Below are 19,385 nucleotides of genomic sequence, written 5' to 3'. Positions count from 1 at the left end.
TCTGTATGTGTCTGCGTGCGCATGTGAGTGTGTATCGATGCGTTGGACGTCAGCCAGTGGCCCCCTTCTGTACCCTCTCTGACGTGTCCAATCAGAACACAGAGCTGGATTCCATGAGCCCAATGCAGCTGATCCCAGACCTGCTGCCCCATGAGCAATTACCCAGAGTGCACTGCACCTCGCGGAAAACTAGATGAGCCTGTTCCCTCTGACATATGAAGGAAGGGGACGGGGAGCAATAATTAACATCAATGATGCATCATGGCTACTGTTCAACATGGCTACTGGACAAAGACATGTTTGCCCCACAACACACAGGCAGGCGGGAGGGGAGGGGAGAAGGGAGGGGGATGGGCCCCTGCCTGCCCTGCGTTATTACTCAGAGTCTGGATGGACCCCATGGAGACAGTGCCAACCATACAATCAGGTCTGAGTAATTACCCATAATACCCGGCTGCTGCCACGATGCCAGAGCCATCCAAGTGAGTCAATGTAGGCATTGGTGACCCTAGTGAAATCACAGGTGTGAGGGTCAGGCTGTGTGTGTGTGTGGTGTGTGTGAGCAGCAACAAAAGTAACAACATAACTCCTATTGCTGCTATTCCATGGCAACAGCATGCTGAACACAGTATAGCCCTGGGTGTGTTTTTGTAACTAGCCCCCTTCAGCTAATGGATGAAACATGCATGTCCAGTCTGCCCCTTCTGTTCACACTTACATAACAAATAGCCCTTACGGCTGTTGAAATACAGCAACACCTAGTGGTAACAAACATCACCACACAGTTTGAGAGGTGCCCGAGGTAAGGACGACTGCTGGTTGAACATTGCGCTTAGTATTGATGTTGTCTTGTTGCTTTGTGCCCATATCCCTTTGTGTGTGTGTGTGCGTGTGTTTGTTCACTACAAATTGAGTTATGGTAAGCCAGTGCTCATGTGCGGATGCTCCCATCTCCTCAAATGAAGCTAATTAAGGCTCTATTTAGAGAGTGGGGAGCCCATGAGACTGAGTGGAGTTCCTCACTTCATTAAAAATCAATTAACACACTCCACGTGCCAGTTCACCACACATCACTCACTGTACCAACCAGACACCCACAGTCCACCTCACAAAACTCTTTCCGTTAGATGACTGTAACACGTCTGTCTGTCTGTCTGTCTGTCTGTCTGTCTGTCTGGATGTGTGTCTGTCTCTCTCTGTATCTCTCTCTCTCTGAGGAGATTGTGGGGCTGAGCTCATCTTGGCCATGGAATCGCCAGCGCTGCACTACGGCTCTTACATAACTTCAGGATAAATCAGGACTGCCAGTCAGGGCCTAGCTCTCACCCACTCAGCCAGCAAGTCAGAGGGCAGCCACACCCACACAGCCAGCCAGTCAGAGGGCAGCCATACCCACACAGCCAGCCAGTTAGAGGGCCTAGGAATCATTAATGCAGTTCTATACACCACACTTCTATCTGCAGCTCTCTATCTGCTATCTATATGCTATCTATCTGTTCTAAACTTTGCAGAATTATGAATAATCTCCTGAAGCACAGGTGTTCCATATACTGTCGTAACTGAACTGTATTCACAATGTACCTGTCTGTGTGACTACTATGTAAATAGACAGTTCTAGAGCCACTTGGTGTAAAGTATGACCAGTGTTGGCACCAACACCAAGTGAGAGGAGGCAGTAAGAAGGATCCTACTTAGAATGTGATAGTAAGCAAGACAATCTCCAGAGTTTGGTGATATCACTTCCTGTAGGCATGTGTGTGACTGCTCAGCGAATCATTGCTCTGACAGTCAGACGACAGGAACGAGTGAGTGGTCGCCTTAGCAACAGCCAAACTGTCATAACTCGCTCCTTATTCCACCTGACAGGCCCGGTGGCTATGCACACACACTTTGAAACACACCCACACAAACACATTCTGAAACACACTATCACACCCACTGATTCACGCACACACAATCTGAAACACACTCTCTCTAACACATGCACACACATTCTGAAACACACACAGACACTCTCAAACACACACATACAGACGAACACAGAAACACAAACAAAACAAAACAAAACAGTCAGATTATAATCTTTGTCGGTCCACACACCCCTCAAGCCATTTTTATAAACTTTAGACTGGTCAGTTGATAAATCCCTTTTGAACATGTTCATCCTTGAAGTCCAAGTAGAAGTTGCTCTTAAAGGATCTACAAAGAGACATTCTTTGATGTATAGCAGAACAAGGTTGTACATGGCACTAAATGAGAGTGGTGGAATACACACACACACACACACACACACACACACACACACACACACACACACACACACACACACACACACACACACACACACACACACACACACACACACACACACACACACACACACACACACACACACACACACACACACACACTTTTGTTCTGTGTGTCTCTGTTTATTACCTTTATGTCCTGCAGCACAACTGACCTGTTTTCACTATAAATATACTGTTAAACACCGCTTCCATTGACATCTTCACTGTAGCACTCAGTGTGTGTTTTCCTCCCCAGTCCGGCCCAGTCCATCCCGCTGCACTGTGCTGCTCTGACCCAGTTTGGCGTTGGCCAGGAACTGGGTCACCTGTAGAACCAATCCAGAGAGTACTAACTTCATTACACTCACAGTCCCAGTCCACACACAGCAGCTATCAAACATATACATTGGAACTTAACACACGCACGCACACACACAGAGAGATCATGCTCAATAATTGTTGGTTGTGCTTTCGTTCATTAATGTGCTATCTGTTCATTAATATTGAGCCTGAAAGAGATGCTTGTGGTGGTTTTCTATGGGGTGGGGTATGGGCAATTTAGCAGTTAACTTTGTCAACTAGTGCTCTAAATTGATAATTCTCATTCACCATGGGTATGTAGCGCTTGTAGATCCATTAGAGAAAATAATAGGTAGAAGAGGATATGAATGGGGGTTTGAAGAGGGTTAGTAAGTACAATCTGTCCTGTCTGTTCTGACTGCTAAGGGTTTTCAGTTCTCGAAGACGACCTTCTCGTACCCCTTATCAGTCTTTATTTAATTACATTTTTTAGTATTAACCCCCCTATATACACGGTACCCCCTGTATATAGCCTCCACATTGACTCTGTATCCGGTACCCCCTGTATATAGCCTCCACATTGACTCTGTATCCGGTACCCCCTGTCTATAGCCTCCACATTGACTCTGTATCCGGTACCCCCTGTATATAGCCTCCAAATTGACTCTGTACCGGTACCCCCTGTATATAGCCTCCACATTGACTCTGTATCCTGTACCCCTGTATATAGCCTCCACATTGACTCTGTATCCGGTACCCCCTGTATATAGCCTCCACATTGACTCTGTATCCGGTACCCCCTGTATATAGCCTCCACATTGACTCTGTATCCGGTACCCCCTGTCTATAGCCTCCACATTGACTCTGTATCCGGTACCCCCTGTATATAGCCTCCAAATTGACTCTGTACCGGTACCCCCTGTATATAGCCTCCACATTGACTCTGTATCCGGTACCCCCTGTCTATAGCCTCCACATTGACTCTGTATCCGGTACCCCCTGTATATAGCCTCCACATTGACTCTGTATCCGGTACCCCCTGTATATAGCCTCCACATTGACTCTGTATCCGGTACCCCCTGTATATAGCCTCCACATTGACTCTGTATCCGGTACCCCCTGTCTATAGTCTCCACATTGACTCTGTATCCGGTACCCCCTGTATATAGCCTCCACATTGAATCTGTACCGGTACCCCCTGTATATAGCCTCCACATTGACTCTGTATCCGGTACCCCCTGTCTATAGCCTCCACATTGACTCTGTATCCGGTACCCCCTGTATATAGCCTCCACATTGACTCTGTATCCGGTACCCCCTGTATATAGCCTCCACATTGACTCTGTATCCGGTACCCCCTGTATATAGCCTACATTGACTCTGTATCCGCCTCCACATTGACCCCGGTGTATATAGCCTCCACATTGACTCTGTATCCGGTACCCCCTGTATATAGCCTCCACATTGACTCTGTATCCGGTACCCCCTGTATATAGCCTACATTGACTCTGTATCCGGTACCCCCTGTATATAGCCTCCACATTGACTCTGTATCCGGTACCCCCTGTATATAGCCTACATTGACTCTGTATCCGGTACCCCCTGTATATAGCCTACATTGACTCTGTACCGGTACCCCCTGTATATAGCCTCCACATTGACTCTGTATCCGGTACCCCCTGTATATAGCCTCCACATTGACTCTGTATCCGGTACCCCCTGTATATAGCCTCCACATTGACTCTGTATCCCTACATTGACTCTGTACCCCCCTGTATATAGCCTCCACATTGACTCTGTACCGGTACCCCCTGTATATAGCCTACATTGACTCTGTATCCGGTACCCCCTGTATATAGCCTCCACATTGACTCTGTATCCGGTACCCCCTGTATATAGCCTCCACATTGACTCTGTACCGGTACCCCCTGTATATAGCCTCCACATTGACTCTGTATCCGGTACCCCCTGTATATAGCCTCCACATTGACTCTGTATCCGGTACCCCCTGTATATAGCCTACATTGACTCTGTATCCTGTACCCCCTGTCTATAGCCTCCACATTGACTCTGTATCCGGTACCCCCTGTCTATAGCCTCCACATTGACTCTGTATCCGGTACCCCCTGTATATAGCCTCCACATTGACTCTGTATCCGGTACCCCCTGTATATAGCCTCCACATTGACTCTGTATCCTGTACCCCCTGTATATAGCCTCCACATTGACTCTGTACCGGTACCCCCTGTATATAGCCTCCACATTGACTCTGTATCCTGTACCCCCTGTCTATAGCCTCCACATTGACTCTGTATCCGGTACCCCCTGTCTATAGCCTCCACATTGACTCTGTATCCGGTATATATCCCCACATGTATATACCCCCTGTATATAGCCTCCACATTGACTCTGTATCCGGTACCCCTGTATATAGCCTCCACATTGACTCTGTACCCCTGTATATAGCCTCCACCCCCGGTGTATATAGCCTCCACATTGACTCTGTATCCGACTCTGTACCCCCTGTATATAGCCTCCACATTGACTCTGTATCCGGTACCCCCTGTATATAGCCCCGTTATTGTTATTCACTGCTGCTCTTTAATGATTTGTTATTCTTATCTCTTACTTTTTAGGGATTTTCTTATAACTGCATTGTTGGTTAAGGGCTTGTAAGTAAGCATTTCACTGTTGTATTTGGCGCATGTAGCAAATAACATTTTATTTGAACTAGGACATTCATACATTCTTTACATTTCTGTCTGTCTGGCTGATTGGGAGTCAGTCAGTACGTCCGTCCGTCTGTCTAGTATAGTGTCCTGGGTCGGGTGGGGTCAGGATCAAACTGACCTTAAGTCAGCACATGGTCTGGGGCTCAGGGGTCACAGAGGTCATGGTCATTAAGACCCCCAGTTAGACCCTCTCTGACTCAGGCTTTGAGGGGGGAGTGGGACATACCTTCCTGGGTAAAGAGGTACAAGACAGCCCCATACAGCTTAGACAGCAAACGCAACTCCCGAGTAGTCATCATCTTTCTGCGCTAATCCCATTATGACACTGCACACACAGATCACATACAAACCACATACACACACACTTCATAAACACTGCTGATCAGACCAATTAAGTCCTAGCCGTAAACCAATCAGACACATAAGACATACCTATGGACACATTCATTAGCACACACATTGAAACACCTGTCATCCTATTGCAGCTGCAACACAGAACGGTGTGTGTACATCTGTTTATGCGTGCTTGTCTCCACCGAAAATGAAAACGGATGTCGTAGGTAAGACATACTTTTGGACATTGCCTTTAACCCTAAATTACTACATTAATATCAGAAGCTTAGGTTAGAACGTTAGAAGATTAACCCTTACAGTCATTTATCGTGTACTTTGCAGCTTTTCTGTTATTGCTCTACAGCTCGGGAATGGATCGTGTTCATAGGGCACATGTAAAACAAAAACGTATGTTCCTTATTGGACAAATCAATGTAGTCCCTCCCCTTTTCAGTCCGTTTGGTTCCTTATGAACATAACTCAGTTTTAGGTCCCTTTTTTTGTTGTTGGGGGGACTATACTCAGGGTCACCAAAGTTGTGTGTTATTTCTGTTTTCTATGTTTCTGCTTATTGTAGATTTGTGGAATATTACTATTTCACAAACTGAAAATAGGATGATTATTTTGTCTAGTGTGTTTGTAGCCATTTTACCTGATTTCTGGGAGAATAGTGCAGTTGCAGGTGCAGAGAGGTTATTAGGATCCTACTGCTTTGGATTAGCCAGCCAGTGTGCAGAGCAGGGAAACAGCGTGTGAGGAAGGAAATAATATAGGATTAGATTGCGTGTCTAATCTCCTTATAGTGAGTGTGCATTCTCAGCAGATATGTGCCATCTATCTCTCTCTCTATGTATGTATATTAAATATATATATATATATATATATCATTTCTCTCTAGCTATCTCTCTATCTGTCACTATCCTTCTCCGTCTCAAACTACGTGGCCACACTGGTTACTGTGGTCACAGGATGCTCCTAAAGGTTTCTGTGTGTGCCGATTTCAGACCTACAGTACACAGTTCAGTCCTATAGTACACTATATCTACACTACGAGTGAGTGAGTAAATGAAGATACTTTGATGATGTAACCCATGTAACTCATGACAAAATGTCTGTCACCTGTCATTACCACACCATAAAACTCTGCTAAAATGAACAGGATGTCACAGAGTCCTGTTAACTGGAGAGGTTCCTTCTGATTGGGAGCACTGTTCCCTCTCACTGGGTCATGTGATAGAAACACACACAACCACGCACACACGCTAATGAGCCCCCTGACAGTCGGGGGAACGTTGAGTGGCCATTAATACTGGTACAGTACAGGCAAGTGTGTGTGACACAATGAAACGGTTATGTAATCCAGGTGTGTGTGTTTTCCCCTCCCATCTCTTTGTCCACAGCCCAAATCGAAGTTATACCGTGCAAAATCTGTGGAGACAAATCATCAGGAATCCACTATGGAGTCATCACGTGTGAGGGCTGCAAAGTGAGTTCTCCACACAGCTCTGTTGTTCCCTCTGTCTGACTCTATCCCCATCATTCTCCTGTCATTCCTGTTTCATATCTTAATTTCTATTCCAGCATCTGCGTTCTACTCTCTGTCAACTCTTTTCTATTCTATTATTTTCCAAATCATAGACTGACTGTTAACTGATTGTTGTGGTTGTCCTGTAGGGGTTCTTCAGACGAAGTCAGCAGAACAACGCTGCATACTCATGCCCTCGCCAGAGGAACTGTCTGATCGACAGGACCAACCGAAACCGCTGCCAGCACTGCCGTTTACAGAAGTGTCTTGCACTCGGAATGTCCAGAGATGGTGAGACTACACACACACACACACACACATGTAGACTATTACCTACTTAAGATTGTCACCTACTCCCGAGTGGTGCGGTGGTCTAAGGCAGTGCTAGCTGTGCCACTAGAGATTCTGGGTTCGAGTCCAGGCTCTGTTGCAGCCGGCCACGACCGGGAGACCCATGGGGCGGTGCACAATTGGCCCAGCGTCATCCAGGTTAGGGAAGGGTTTGGCCGGCAGGGATGTCCTTGTCCCACCGCACTCTAGCGACTCCTGTTGCAGGCTGGGCGCAGTGCACACTGACACCGTCGCCAGGTGTAGGGTGTTTCATCTGACACATTGGTGCGGCTGGCTTCCGGGTTAAGTGGGCATTGTGTCAAGAAGCAGTGCAGCTTGGTTGGGGTGTGTTTCGGAGGACGCACGGCTCTCAACCTTCCTGAGTCCGTATGGGAGTTGCAGCGATGAGACAAGACTGTAACTACCAATTGGATACCAAAAAGGGGCAAAAAAGGGGTAAAAAAACGATGTTTTTTTAAATAAAGTTTGTCACCAACACAATGTCTAAAGCCCAGGTGAAGCTGAGAGAAAATAAACACAATGTGACTAATAAACAACCTCTCTCTTTCTCCCTCCCTCCCTCCCTCCCTCCCTCTGCGTAGCGGTGAAGTTTGGCCGCATGTCCAAGAAGCAGCGTGACAGCCTGTACGCCGAGGTACAGAAGCACCAGCAGCGGATCCTGAATGAGCGGCAGCAGCAGACGTGTGAGGCAGAGGCCCTGGCGCGCGTCTACTCCTCCAGCCTGACCAACGGCCTCAGCACCCTCAACCACGAGATCGGAGGCACCTACGCCAACGGCCACGTCATCGAGCTCCCCAAGGGCCAGGTGAACGGTGGTGCCACGGGTGGCTACTACCATGGTATGGACTCCACCCAGCCCTCCCCGGACCAGTCAGGCCTGGACTTGGCTGGCATTAAGCACATCAAGCAGGAGCCGGAGTACGACCTGACCCCTGTGGCTAACCTGTTCAACTATAGCACCTACCAGGACAGTCAGCTGGCGCACAGCAATGTCAGCATGGGAGAGCTAGGTAACTAAGGGTTACGGTTAAGTTCATTCAAAGATATCAAATTTGGCCGTCAGTGCCACCTCCGAAAACATGCATGATGCCGTCTCTGAGTGAGTGTTGCATAGTGCAGGAAGATACCAGGCCTTAATTGATGATTTGAATAGGAGGGTGTCATGGTGAGGCTAAAGGAGTGTGAGTCAGTGTGATAAGCTGTGTGTGGGACAGGAGATCAAACAGGCTTAGGGAGAGAGGGAGGAAGAGAGAGAGAGAGAGAGAGAGAGAGAGAGAGAGAGAGAGAGAGAGGGAAGAAAAGAGAGAGATAGAAAGAGAGAAAGAGAGGGAGGGAGGAAGAGAGCAAGAGAGAGCTGTCCATGCGTCATATTTAAGCTTAGCCCATCAATGCAAGAAACCCCCATTGAGAGTGTGGCCTGCCTTAATGTGTGGCCTGCCTTACTAAGGCTGTAATGTCAACACAGTGGAACACAGTTTTACTAGTGCATCCCATATTTGAGTTGTCACACATCTACTTGGATGGAGGTATACAATACATTCCCTGATTCTTGTAAACATCGGTTCTGCTGTTTTCTATACCCCGCTTCAATTCGCGCCAACATTCAAACAAACAAAAATTAACATTTCTACAATAAAGATCAAAATGGTGCTACATAAAAAGTAACCTCGTCTCAAAGCCTGGTGGACGAGACCACATACAAAGTTGTGTGATAACTGAAACTTTGGGAGGTTGAACACAGCTAAATAATAAACTAAACTAAACTTATGATCGGTTCATCAGTTTCACGCTCCCATAGACAATGATAAGCTACCATTTTGCTCAAATTTGTGTGTGACTGTCTCTTCTCTGTCCTCTCCCTCCATAGATCGTATCGCCCAGAACATTATAAAGTCTCACCTGGAGACCTGTCAATACACAGCAGATGAGCTGCAGCAGCTGGCCTGGCAAACACACTCCTACGATGACATCAAGATGTACCAGAGCAAAGTGAGTGTGTGACCAGTGTGTGTCTGTGTGTTCCTTGTGACCAGTGTGTGTTTGTGTGTGTCTGTGTGTTCCTTGTGACCAGCTGACTTTGCACTGCTCACTTACCTACAACCTCTGAATGTCTCTTTCCTCCTCTTTTCTCATTCACTATTTAAATGTCTCTTTCCTCCCCTTTTATTCACTATTTAAATGTCTCTTTCCTCCCATTTTTATTCACTATTTAAATGTCTCTTTCCTCCCTTTTATTCACTATTTAAATGTCTCTTTCCTCCCCTTTTATTCACTATTTAAATGTCTCTTTCCTCCCCTTTTTTCACTATTTAAATGTCTCTTTCCTCCCCTTTATTCACTATTTAAATGTCTCTTTCCTCCCTTTATTCACTATTTAAATGTCTCTTTCCTCCCCTTTATTCACTATTTAAATGTCTCTTTCCTCCCCTTTATTCACTATTTAAATGTCTCTTTCCTCCCCTTTATTCACTATTTAAATGTCTCTTTCCTCCCCTTTATTCACTATTTAAATGTCTCTTTCCTCCCCTTTTATTCACTATTTAAATGTCTCTTTCCTCCCCTTTATTCACTATTTAAATGTCTCTTTCCTCCCCTTTTATTCACTATTTAAATGTCTCTTTCCTCCCCTTTATTCACTATTTAAATGTCTCTTTCCTCCCCTTTATTCACTATTTAAATGTCTCTTTCCTCCCCTTTATTCACTATTTAAATGTCTCTTCCTCCCCTTTATTCACTATTTAAATGTCTCTTTCCTCCCCTTTATTCACTATTTAAATGTCTCTCCTCCCCTTTATTCACTATTTAAATGTCTCTTTCCTCCCTTTTATTCACTATTTAAATGTCTTTCCTCCCCTTTTATTCACTATTTAAATGTCTCTCCTCCCCTTTTTTCACTATTTAAATGTCTCTTTCCTCCCCTTTATTCACTATTTAAATGTCTCTTTCCTCCCCTTTATTCACTATTTAAATGTCTCTTTCCTCCCTTTTATTCACTATTTAAATGTCTCTTTCCTCCCTTTTATTCACTATTTAAATGTCTCTTTCCTCCCTTTTATTCACTATTTAAATGTCTCTTTCCTCCCCTTTATTCACTATTTAAATGTCTCTTTCCTCCCCTTTATTCACTATTTAAATGTCTCTTTCCTCCCCTTTATTCACTATTTAAATGTCTCTTTCCTCCCCTTTATTCACTATTTAAATGTCTCTTTCCTCCCCTTTATTCACTATTTAAATGTCTCTCCTCCCCTTTATTCACTATTTAAACGTCTCTTTCCTCCCTTTTATTCACTATTTAAACGTCTCTTTCATCCCTTTTATTCACTATTTAAATGTCTCTTTCCTCCCCTATATTCACTATTTAAATGTCTCTTTCCTCCCCTATATTCACTATTTAAATGTCTCTTTCCTCCCCTTTATTCACTATTTAAGTGACTTTTCCCTCCACAACTCTTCTGCATGTCTTGTTGTGTGCACAGTCCTGTGGCATAAACATGTGGGTGAAATACTGTTTGTATATACAAGTGCTATAGTAGTGTTTCAAATTTGTGTTTATGATATGTACACAGCTGTCATAACACACGTGTTGATTTGTCTGTGGAGATGTCCCTACCTCCTTACTTCATTTGCACACACTGTATACATATTTTTCTATTGTGTTATTGACTGTACATTTGTTTATGTGTAACTTTGTGTTGTTTTTGTCGAACTGCTTTGCTTTATCTTGGCCAGGTCGCAGTTGTAAATGAGAACTTGTTCTCAACTGGCCTACCTGGATAAATAAAGGGGAAATAAAAATAAAAACATACCAAAGTGTGTGTTTCTTTGCAGACACGAGACGTGCTGTGGCAGCAGTGTGCCATCCAGATCACCCATTCCATCCAGTATGTGGTGGAGTTTGCCAAGCGCATCTCAGGCTTCATGGAGCTTTGCCAGAACGACCAGATCCTCCTGCTCAAGTCAGGTGACCTCACCCTGCTTGCCCATTGGAAACAAGTCTCCTGGTTGAAACAGCGTTGTTTCCACCTCCTTTCAACAAAAACATACAACAAATGGTGACAAGACAATATTGTATCAATGTGGGAAAAGGTATTAGATTTGCAAAAAGACTAACATCTTTCTTTGTCTCTCTCTAGGTTGTCTGGAGGTGGTCCTGGTTAGAATGTGTCGGGCGTTTAACCCACTCAACAACACAGTGCTGTTTGAGGGGAAGTACGGGGGCATGCAGATGTTCAAAGCACTAGGTAAGGCACTGATGCTAGTGATACTGTACCGCCTCCATCTACGGCCATCTAAGTAGCATGATGTACTACAGTACTCATAATGCTCTGGACAAGATATTGGGTAGTCTCTGACCTGACTCTGAACTCTGATTTGTTACATATTACATTCATAGAAGTAACAGAATTGCATACTCAACTGTAGTAGGATGGGAAAACACTTCAGTGAATTGTGCAGTAGGCATCGGGTTTGTATGAGTGTTTCTCTGTTCACTGTATTAATAACTATACGACTACAGTATAACTGTGAGACTACAGCATAACTATACGACTACAGTATAACTATGAGACTACAGCATAACTATACGACTACAGCATAACTATACGACTACAGTATAACTATGAGACTACAGCATAACTATACGACTACAGCATAACTATACGACTACAGCATAACTATACGACTACAGTATAACTATGAGACTACAGCATAACTATACGACTACAGTATAACTATGAGACTACAGCATAACTATACGACTACAGTATAACTATGAGACTACAGCATAACTATACGACTACAGCATAACTATACGACTACAGCATAACTATACGACTACAGTATAACTATGAGACTACAGTATAACTATGAGACTACAGCATAACTATACGACTACAGTATAACTATGAGACTACAGCATAACTATGAGACTACAGCATAACTATGAGACTACAGCATAACTATGAGACTACAGTATAACTATGAGAATACAGCATAACTATACGACTACAGTATAACTATGAGACTACAGCATAACTATACGACTATAGTATAACTATGAGACTACAGCATAACTATACGACTACAGTATAACTGAGACTACAGCATAACTATATGACTACAGCATAACTATGAGACTACAGTATAACTATACGACTACAGCATAACTATACAACTACAGTATAACTATGAGACTACAGCATAACTCTACGACAACAGTATAACTATGAGACTACAGCATAACTATGAGACTACAATATAACTATACGACTACAGTATAACTATACGACTACAGCATAACTATGAGACTACAGCATAACTATACGACTACAGTATAACTATGAGACTACAGCATAACTATACGACTACAGTGTAACTATGAGACTACAGCATAACTATGAGACTACAGCATAACTATACGACTACAGTATAACTATGAGACTACAGCATAACTATGAGACTACAGTATAACTATGAGACTACAGCATAACTATACGACTACAGTATAACTATGAGACTACAGCATAACTATGAGACTACAGCATAACTATGAGACTACAGCATAACTATACGACTACAGCATAACTATGAGACTACAGTATAACTATGAGACTACAGCATAACTATGAGACTACAGCATAACTATGAGACTACAGCATAACTATGAGACTACAGCATAACTATAGGACTACAGTATAACTATGAGACTACAGTATAACTATGAGACTACAGTATAACTATGAGACGACAGCATAACTATACGACTACAGTGTAACTATGAGACTACAGTATAACTATACGACTACAGCATAACTATACAACTACAGTATAACTATGAGACTACAGCATAACTGAGACTACAGTATAACTATGAGACTACAGCATAACTATACGACTACAGTATAACTATGAGACTACAGCATAACTATGAGACTACAGCATAACTATGAGACTACAGCATAACTATACGACTACAGCATAACTATGAGACTACAGTATAACTATGATATTACAGTATAACTATGAGACTACAGCATAACTATACGACTACAGTATAACTATGAGACTACAGCATAACTATGAGACTACAGTATAACTATGAGACTACAGCATAACTATGAGACTACAGCATAACTATGAGACTACAGCATAACTATGAGACTACAGTATAACTATGAGACTACAGCATAACTATAAGACTACAGTATAACTATGAGACTACAGCATAACTATGAGACTACAGTATAACTATGAGACTACAGCATAACTATACGACTACAGTAGAACTATGAGACTACAGCATAACTATACGACTACAGCATAACTATGAGACTACAGTATAACTATACGACTACAGTAGAACTATGAGACTACAGCATAACTATACGACTACAGTATAACTATGAGACTACAGCATAACTATACGACTACAGTGTAACTATGAGACTACAGCATAACTATACGACTACAGTATAACTATGAGACTACAGCATAACTATACGACTACAGTGTAACTATGAGACTACAGCATAACTATGAGACTACAGCATAACTATGAGACTACAGCATAACTATGAGACTACAGTATAACTATGAGACTACAGCATAACTATGAGACTACAGTATAACTATGAGACTACAGCATAACTATACGACTACAGTAGAACTATGAGACTACAGCATAACTCTACGACTACAGTATAACTATGAGACTACAGCATAACTATGAGACTACAATATAACTATACGACTACAGCATAACTATAAGACTACAGCATAACTATGAGACTACAGTATAACTATAAGACTACAGTATAACTATGAGACTACAACATAGCTATGAGACTACAGTATAACTATGAGACTACAGCACAACTATGAGACTACAGCATAACTATGAGACTACAGCATAACTATGAGACTACAGCATAACTATGAGACTACAGCATAACTATGAGACTACAGCATAACTATGAGACGACAGCATGTTATTCTATATTGACCGCCTCGTTATTAACTCTCACAGGCTGTGACGACCTGGTCAGCGCTGTGTTTGACTTTGCCAAGAGTCTGTGCTCTCTGCAGCTCACTGAGGAGGAGATCGCTCTGTTCTCTGCAGCAGTGCTCATCTCCACAGGTTAGTACAGACTACTCACAGCCACAGTTACCTTCTGCTGCCACCTACAGGCAGACCTTACTGAGGCACTGCCTGGATGGAGAATGCTGCTGTCAACACAGTGATTAACATGTGCTGCATTCGTGAAGCTGTCTTTATTATAAGTAAGACAGACACAGTGACTGATGTGATGTTGGTGTGTGTTCCTCTGTCAGACCGTCCATGGCTGATGGAACCCAGGAAGGTGCAAAAGCTCCAGGAGAAGATCTACTTTGCGCTGCAGCACATCATGCAGAAGAACCACATGGACGAGGACGCGCTGGCTAAGGTAGGGCGCATCACACCGCCTCATACAGTACAGCAGTTGTGGGGCTTCACATTGGCATCAAAGGGGTTCACACCTCGGCACTGTTCGATGGCAGTGTGTTTCAAACAACCTTTTTCACTTTAGCTGCAGTTTTCATGTACAGACTGAGACTTTAGTTAGGTTATGATCTGGATTTATTGACCCATCACCCTTGACCTCTGACCCCTCTGTGTCCTCTGTAGCTGATTGGTCGGATACCCATGCTGTCGGCTGTGTGTACTCTCCACACCGAGGAGCTGCAGGCCTTCCAGCAGCTTCACCCTGAGACGGTGAACGTGCTCTTCCCCCCGCTCTACAAGGAGCTGTTCAATCCCGACCCCAATGCAGCGATCACCATGCCCAAGTGACTTCCTATGGTCCAACCTCAGAGAGTGGACCACAACGTGACCGCGGACGCATCATTAACGCAACGGCAAAGCAGCCCGGACCCCAGGCCCGAACCATCCAGACACTTACAGCCGCAAACACTAGGAATGTCCAGCACTTATCCAACCCTATTCACCGATACAGTCTAAAGAATGTATATAACGCACCCATGACCACGGGGCTCTTCAAAACTGACCAGAAATGTACAGACTTTAACTAGCTAATTTAAGCTGTCTTTTAACTGGGTAAGTTCATTTGTTTTTTTTACATGAAATTGTGATATTGAAGATGGGGGAGGGATTCGTGTGATTCAGAAAAGGTATTGTAGATATTATGTAGTGAAGAACAGATTCCAGTATTACATCTTCTGTTAATATTTTAGTCTTCATTTAAAACTGTAGCAGCCCTATGTGGCTGATATCTTGTCTGTTTTGTTATTTAATATTTTCATGTGTACAGAATTTGTAAAGTTAAAAAGAGACTTGTTAAAGAATATTGGGGTAAACGTGGGAGGTAATTTTGGTATGTGGAGAAAGCCTTGTCTGGGCTCTGTTGATACGTGAAGAGGGTATTGCATCTTTCAGTTCGGAACTATCAAACTGTAAAAGAAGGATTTAAACAATTATGGCTACTTTTCAAGGTGAAGATATGTATATAAATATTATATTTTGCGTGAAAAAAAATATTTTGTCAGACTGCCATCCTGTCAATCAATTTTTGTCGCTGCAATAACTCTGTCCATCGAAGTTGGACTGCTATTGAACAATCAGATCAAATGACAGATTATTAGGAGTACCTCTCCCCCCCAGCCCCCCTAAACCCACCACCACCTCTTACCACACTACCACCACCACCTCTTACCACACTACCACCCCCACCTCTTACCACACTACCACCACCACCTCTTACCACACTACCACCCCCACCTCTTACCACACTACCACCCCCACCTCTTACCACACTACCACCACCACCTCTTACCACACTACCACCCCCACCTCTTACCACACTACCACCCCCACCTCTTACCACACTACCACCCCCACCTCTTACCACACTACCACCCCCACCTCTTACCACACTACCACCACCACCTCTTACCACACTACCACCCCCACCTCTTACCACACTACCACCCCCACCTCTTACCACACTACCACCACCACCTCTTACCACACTACCACCACCACCTCTTACCACACTACCACCACCACTTCTTACCACACTACCACCCCCACCTCTTACCACACTACCACCACCACACTACCACCCCCACCTCTTACCACACTACCACCACCTCTTACCACACTACCACCACCACCTCTTACCACACCACAACCACCACCTCTTACCACACTACCACCACCACCTCTTACCACACTACCACCACCACCTCTTACCACACCACCACCACCACCTCTTACCACACCACCCCCACCCTCACCTCTTACCACACTACCACCCCCTTCTCTTACCACACTACCACCCCCACCTCTTACCACACCAACCACCCCCACCTCTTACCACTCCACCCACCCCCACCTCTTACCACACCACCCACCCCCACCTCTTACCACACCACCCACCAACACCTCTTACCACACCACCCACCTAGCTAAAACTAGTGTGTTGGTCTTAGTGTTTTTTTCATGAGGGCTTTTTTCATGAGGGCATACAATATAACCCGGACGATGCTGGGCCAATTGTGCCCGCCCTCTCCCAATCACGGCCGGTTGTGATACAGCCTGGAATCGAACCAAATTAAATCAATTTGTATTTGTCACATGCGCCGAATACAGCAGGTACCCCCAACCTCTACAGGGAAATGCTTACTTACAAGCCCTTAACCAACAATGCAGTTTTAAGAAAATACCCAAAAAATGTCATTAAGAAAAAAAGTAAGAGATAAGAAAAATGAATAATTATAGACCAGCAGAGAATAACAATAGCCTATATACAGGGGGTACCGGTACAGAGTCAATGTGGAGGCTATATACGGAGGTTACCGGTACAGAGTCAATGTGGAGGCTATATACAGGGGGTACCGGTACAGTCAATGTGGAGGCTATATACAGGGGGTACCGGTACAGAGTCAATGTGGAGGCTATATACGGAGGTTACCGGTACAGAGTCAATGTGGAGGCTATATACAGGGGGTACCGGTACAGAGTCAATGTGGAGGCTATATACGGGGGTACCGGTGCAGAGTCAATGTGGAGGCTATATACGGGGGTACCGGTACAGAGTCAATGTGGAGGCTATATACAGGGGGTACCGGTACAGAGTCAATGTGGAGGCTATATACGGAGGTTACCGGTACAGAGTCAATGTGGAGGCTATATACAGGGGGTACCGGTACAGAGTCAATGTGGAGGCTATATACAGGGGGTACCGGTACAGAGTCAATGTGGAGGCTATATACAGGGGGTACCGGTACAGAGTCAATGTGGAGGCTATATACGGAGGTTACCGGTACAGAGTCAATGTGGAGGCTATATACAGGAGGTACCGGTGCAGAGTCAATGTGGAGGCTATATACGGGGTACCGGTACAGAGTCAATGTGGAGGCTATATACGGGGGTACCGGTACAGAGTCAATGTGGAGGCTATATACGGGGTACCGGTGCAGAGTCAATGTGGAGGCTATATACGGGGGTACCGGTACAGAGTCAATGTGGAGGCTATATACAGGGAGTACCGGTACAGAGTCAATGTGGAGGCTATATACAGGGGGTACCGGTACAGAGTCAATGTGGAGGCTATATACAGGGGGTACCGGTACAGAGTCAATGTGGAGGCTATATACAGGGGGTACCGGTACAGAGTCAATGTGGAGGCTATATACGCCGGGGCGGCAGCGTAGCCTAGTGGTTAGAGCGTTGGACTAGTAACCGGAAGGTTGCGAGTTCAAACCCACGAGCTGACAAGGTACAAATCTGTCGTTCTGCCCCTGAACAGGCAGTTAACCCACCCAGGCCGTCATTGAAAATAAGAATATGTTCTTAACTGACTTGCCTGGTTAAATAAAGGTCAAATTAAATATACAGGGGGTATGGCTACAGAGTCAATGTGGAGGCTATATACAGGGGGTACCGGTACAGAGTCAATGTGTGTCGAGGTAATTGAGATAATTATGTACATGCAGGTAGGGTTGTTAAAGTGGCTATGCATAGGTAATAAATAGTCTGGGTAGCCATTTGATTAGCTGTTCATGATTCTTATAGCTTGGGGGTAGAAGTTTAGAAGCCACTTGGCGCTCTGATACCACTTGCCGTGCGGTAGCAGAGAGAACAATCTATGGCTGGAGTCTTTGACCATTTTTAGGGCCTTCCTCTGACACTGCCTGGTATAGAGGTCCTGGATGGCAGGAAGCTTGGCCCCGGTGATGTACTGGGCCGTACGCACTACCCTCTGTAGTGCCTTGCGGTCGGAGGCCGAGCAGTTGCCATACCAAGCAGTGATGCAACCTATCGGGATGCTCTCGATGGTGCAGCTGTAAAATCTTTTGAGTATTGTAGGGTCTGTAAGGCACTGAGATGCAGTGCCTTAGACCGCTGCACCACTCTACTGACATTATTCAGACGTTTCATCTTTCAGATTAAAATTGACACTTGAAACCTATTCCACATTACAGAGTTCTCTCTAGGACTGTAGTTCTTGCATTGCTTATTATAGAACACTTTTCCAGATTCTAAAAAAACAGGGAAATATATATTTTTCACTGAAACATTTGCAACTTAAAGTTGCAATACATTGAACAATCTTAATACTAAACTATGATAGACAATCACTTCCATTTAAATGTTAATGTTGAAGATCTTCAAGGATTCCCTTACACGTTATAATGGACACGTTTCCGTGTTTCGCACTGTGGCCGAATCCCTTTAGTGGAGATTAGATGCTAGCCAGTGCCAGAACAGCATAACCTATAACATTTTCCTTGACTTCCTTTTATCTCTTTCCTAAACCCTTCCCATATGCTGTGAACACTATCATCCTCCATATA

At 44.4% G+C, this 19,385-nt stretch overlaps 1 protein-coding gene across 2 annotated transcripts in view; it reads left to right on the top strand.

Moving 5' to 3' along the window:
• The window catches only part of LOC118392973 (nuclear receptor ROR-beta-like), a 31,122-nt gene extending 14,789 nt beyond the window's left edge, over nucleotides 1-16,333 (top strand). Inside the window, exons 1-10 of one of the 2 annotated variants that reach the window (XM_035785052.2) lie at nucleotides 5,734-5,883; nucleotides 7,057-7,142; nucleotides 7,331-7,472; nucleotides 8,114-8,542; nucleotides 9,400-9,521; nucleotides 11,361-11,493; nucleotides 11,666-11,773; nucleotides 14,557-14,667; nucleotides 14,862-14,974; nucleotides 15,196-16,333. In XM_035785052.2, coding sequence (XP_035640945.1) covers nucleotides 5,865-5,883; nucleotides 7,057-7,142; nucleotides 7,331-7,472; nucleotides 8,114-8,542; nucleotides 9,400-9,521; nucleotides 11,361-11,493; nucleotides 11,666-11,773; nucleotides 14,557-14,667; nucleotides 14,862-14,974; nucleotides 15,196-15,360 — 1,428 coding nt within the window. In that variant the 5' untranslated portion in view covers nucleotides 5,734-5,864 and the 3' untranslated portion in view covers nucleotides 15,361-16,333. Of the gene's footprint in view, nucleotides 1-5,733; nucleotides 5,884-7,056; nucleotides 7,143-7,330; nucleotides 7,473-8,113; nucleotides 8,543-9,399; nucleotides 9,522-11,360; nucleotides 11,494-11,665; nucleotides 11,774-14,556; nucleotides 14,668-14,861; nucleotides 14,975-15,195 lie in introns of those variants that run through there. The other variant, XM_035785053.2, reaches the window with a different exon arrangement.
• Nucleotides 16,334-19,385: the final 3,052 nt, after the last annotated feature.

The sequence above is a fragment of the Oncorhynchus keta genome, chromosome 14 (assembly GCF_023373465.1).
Source record: "Oncorhynchus keta strain PuntledgeMale-10-30-2019 chromosome 14, Oket_V2, whole genome shotgun sequence".
NCBI lineage: Eukaryota > Metazoa > Chordata > Actinopteri > Salmoniformes > Salmonidae > Oncorhynchus > Oncorhynchus keta.
The sequence above is the reverse complement of the archived record's forward strand: the minus strand, read 5'-3'. Positions and strand labels throughout refer to the sequence as shown.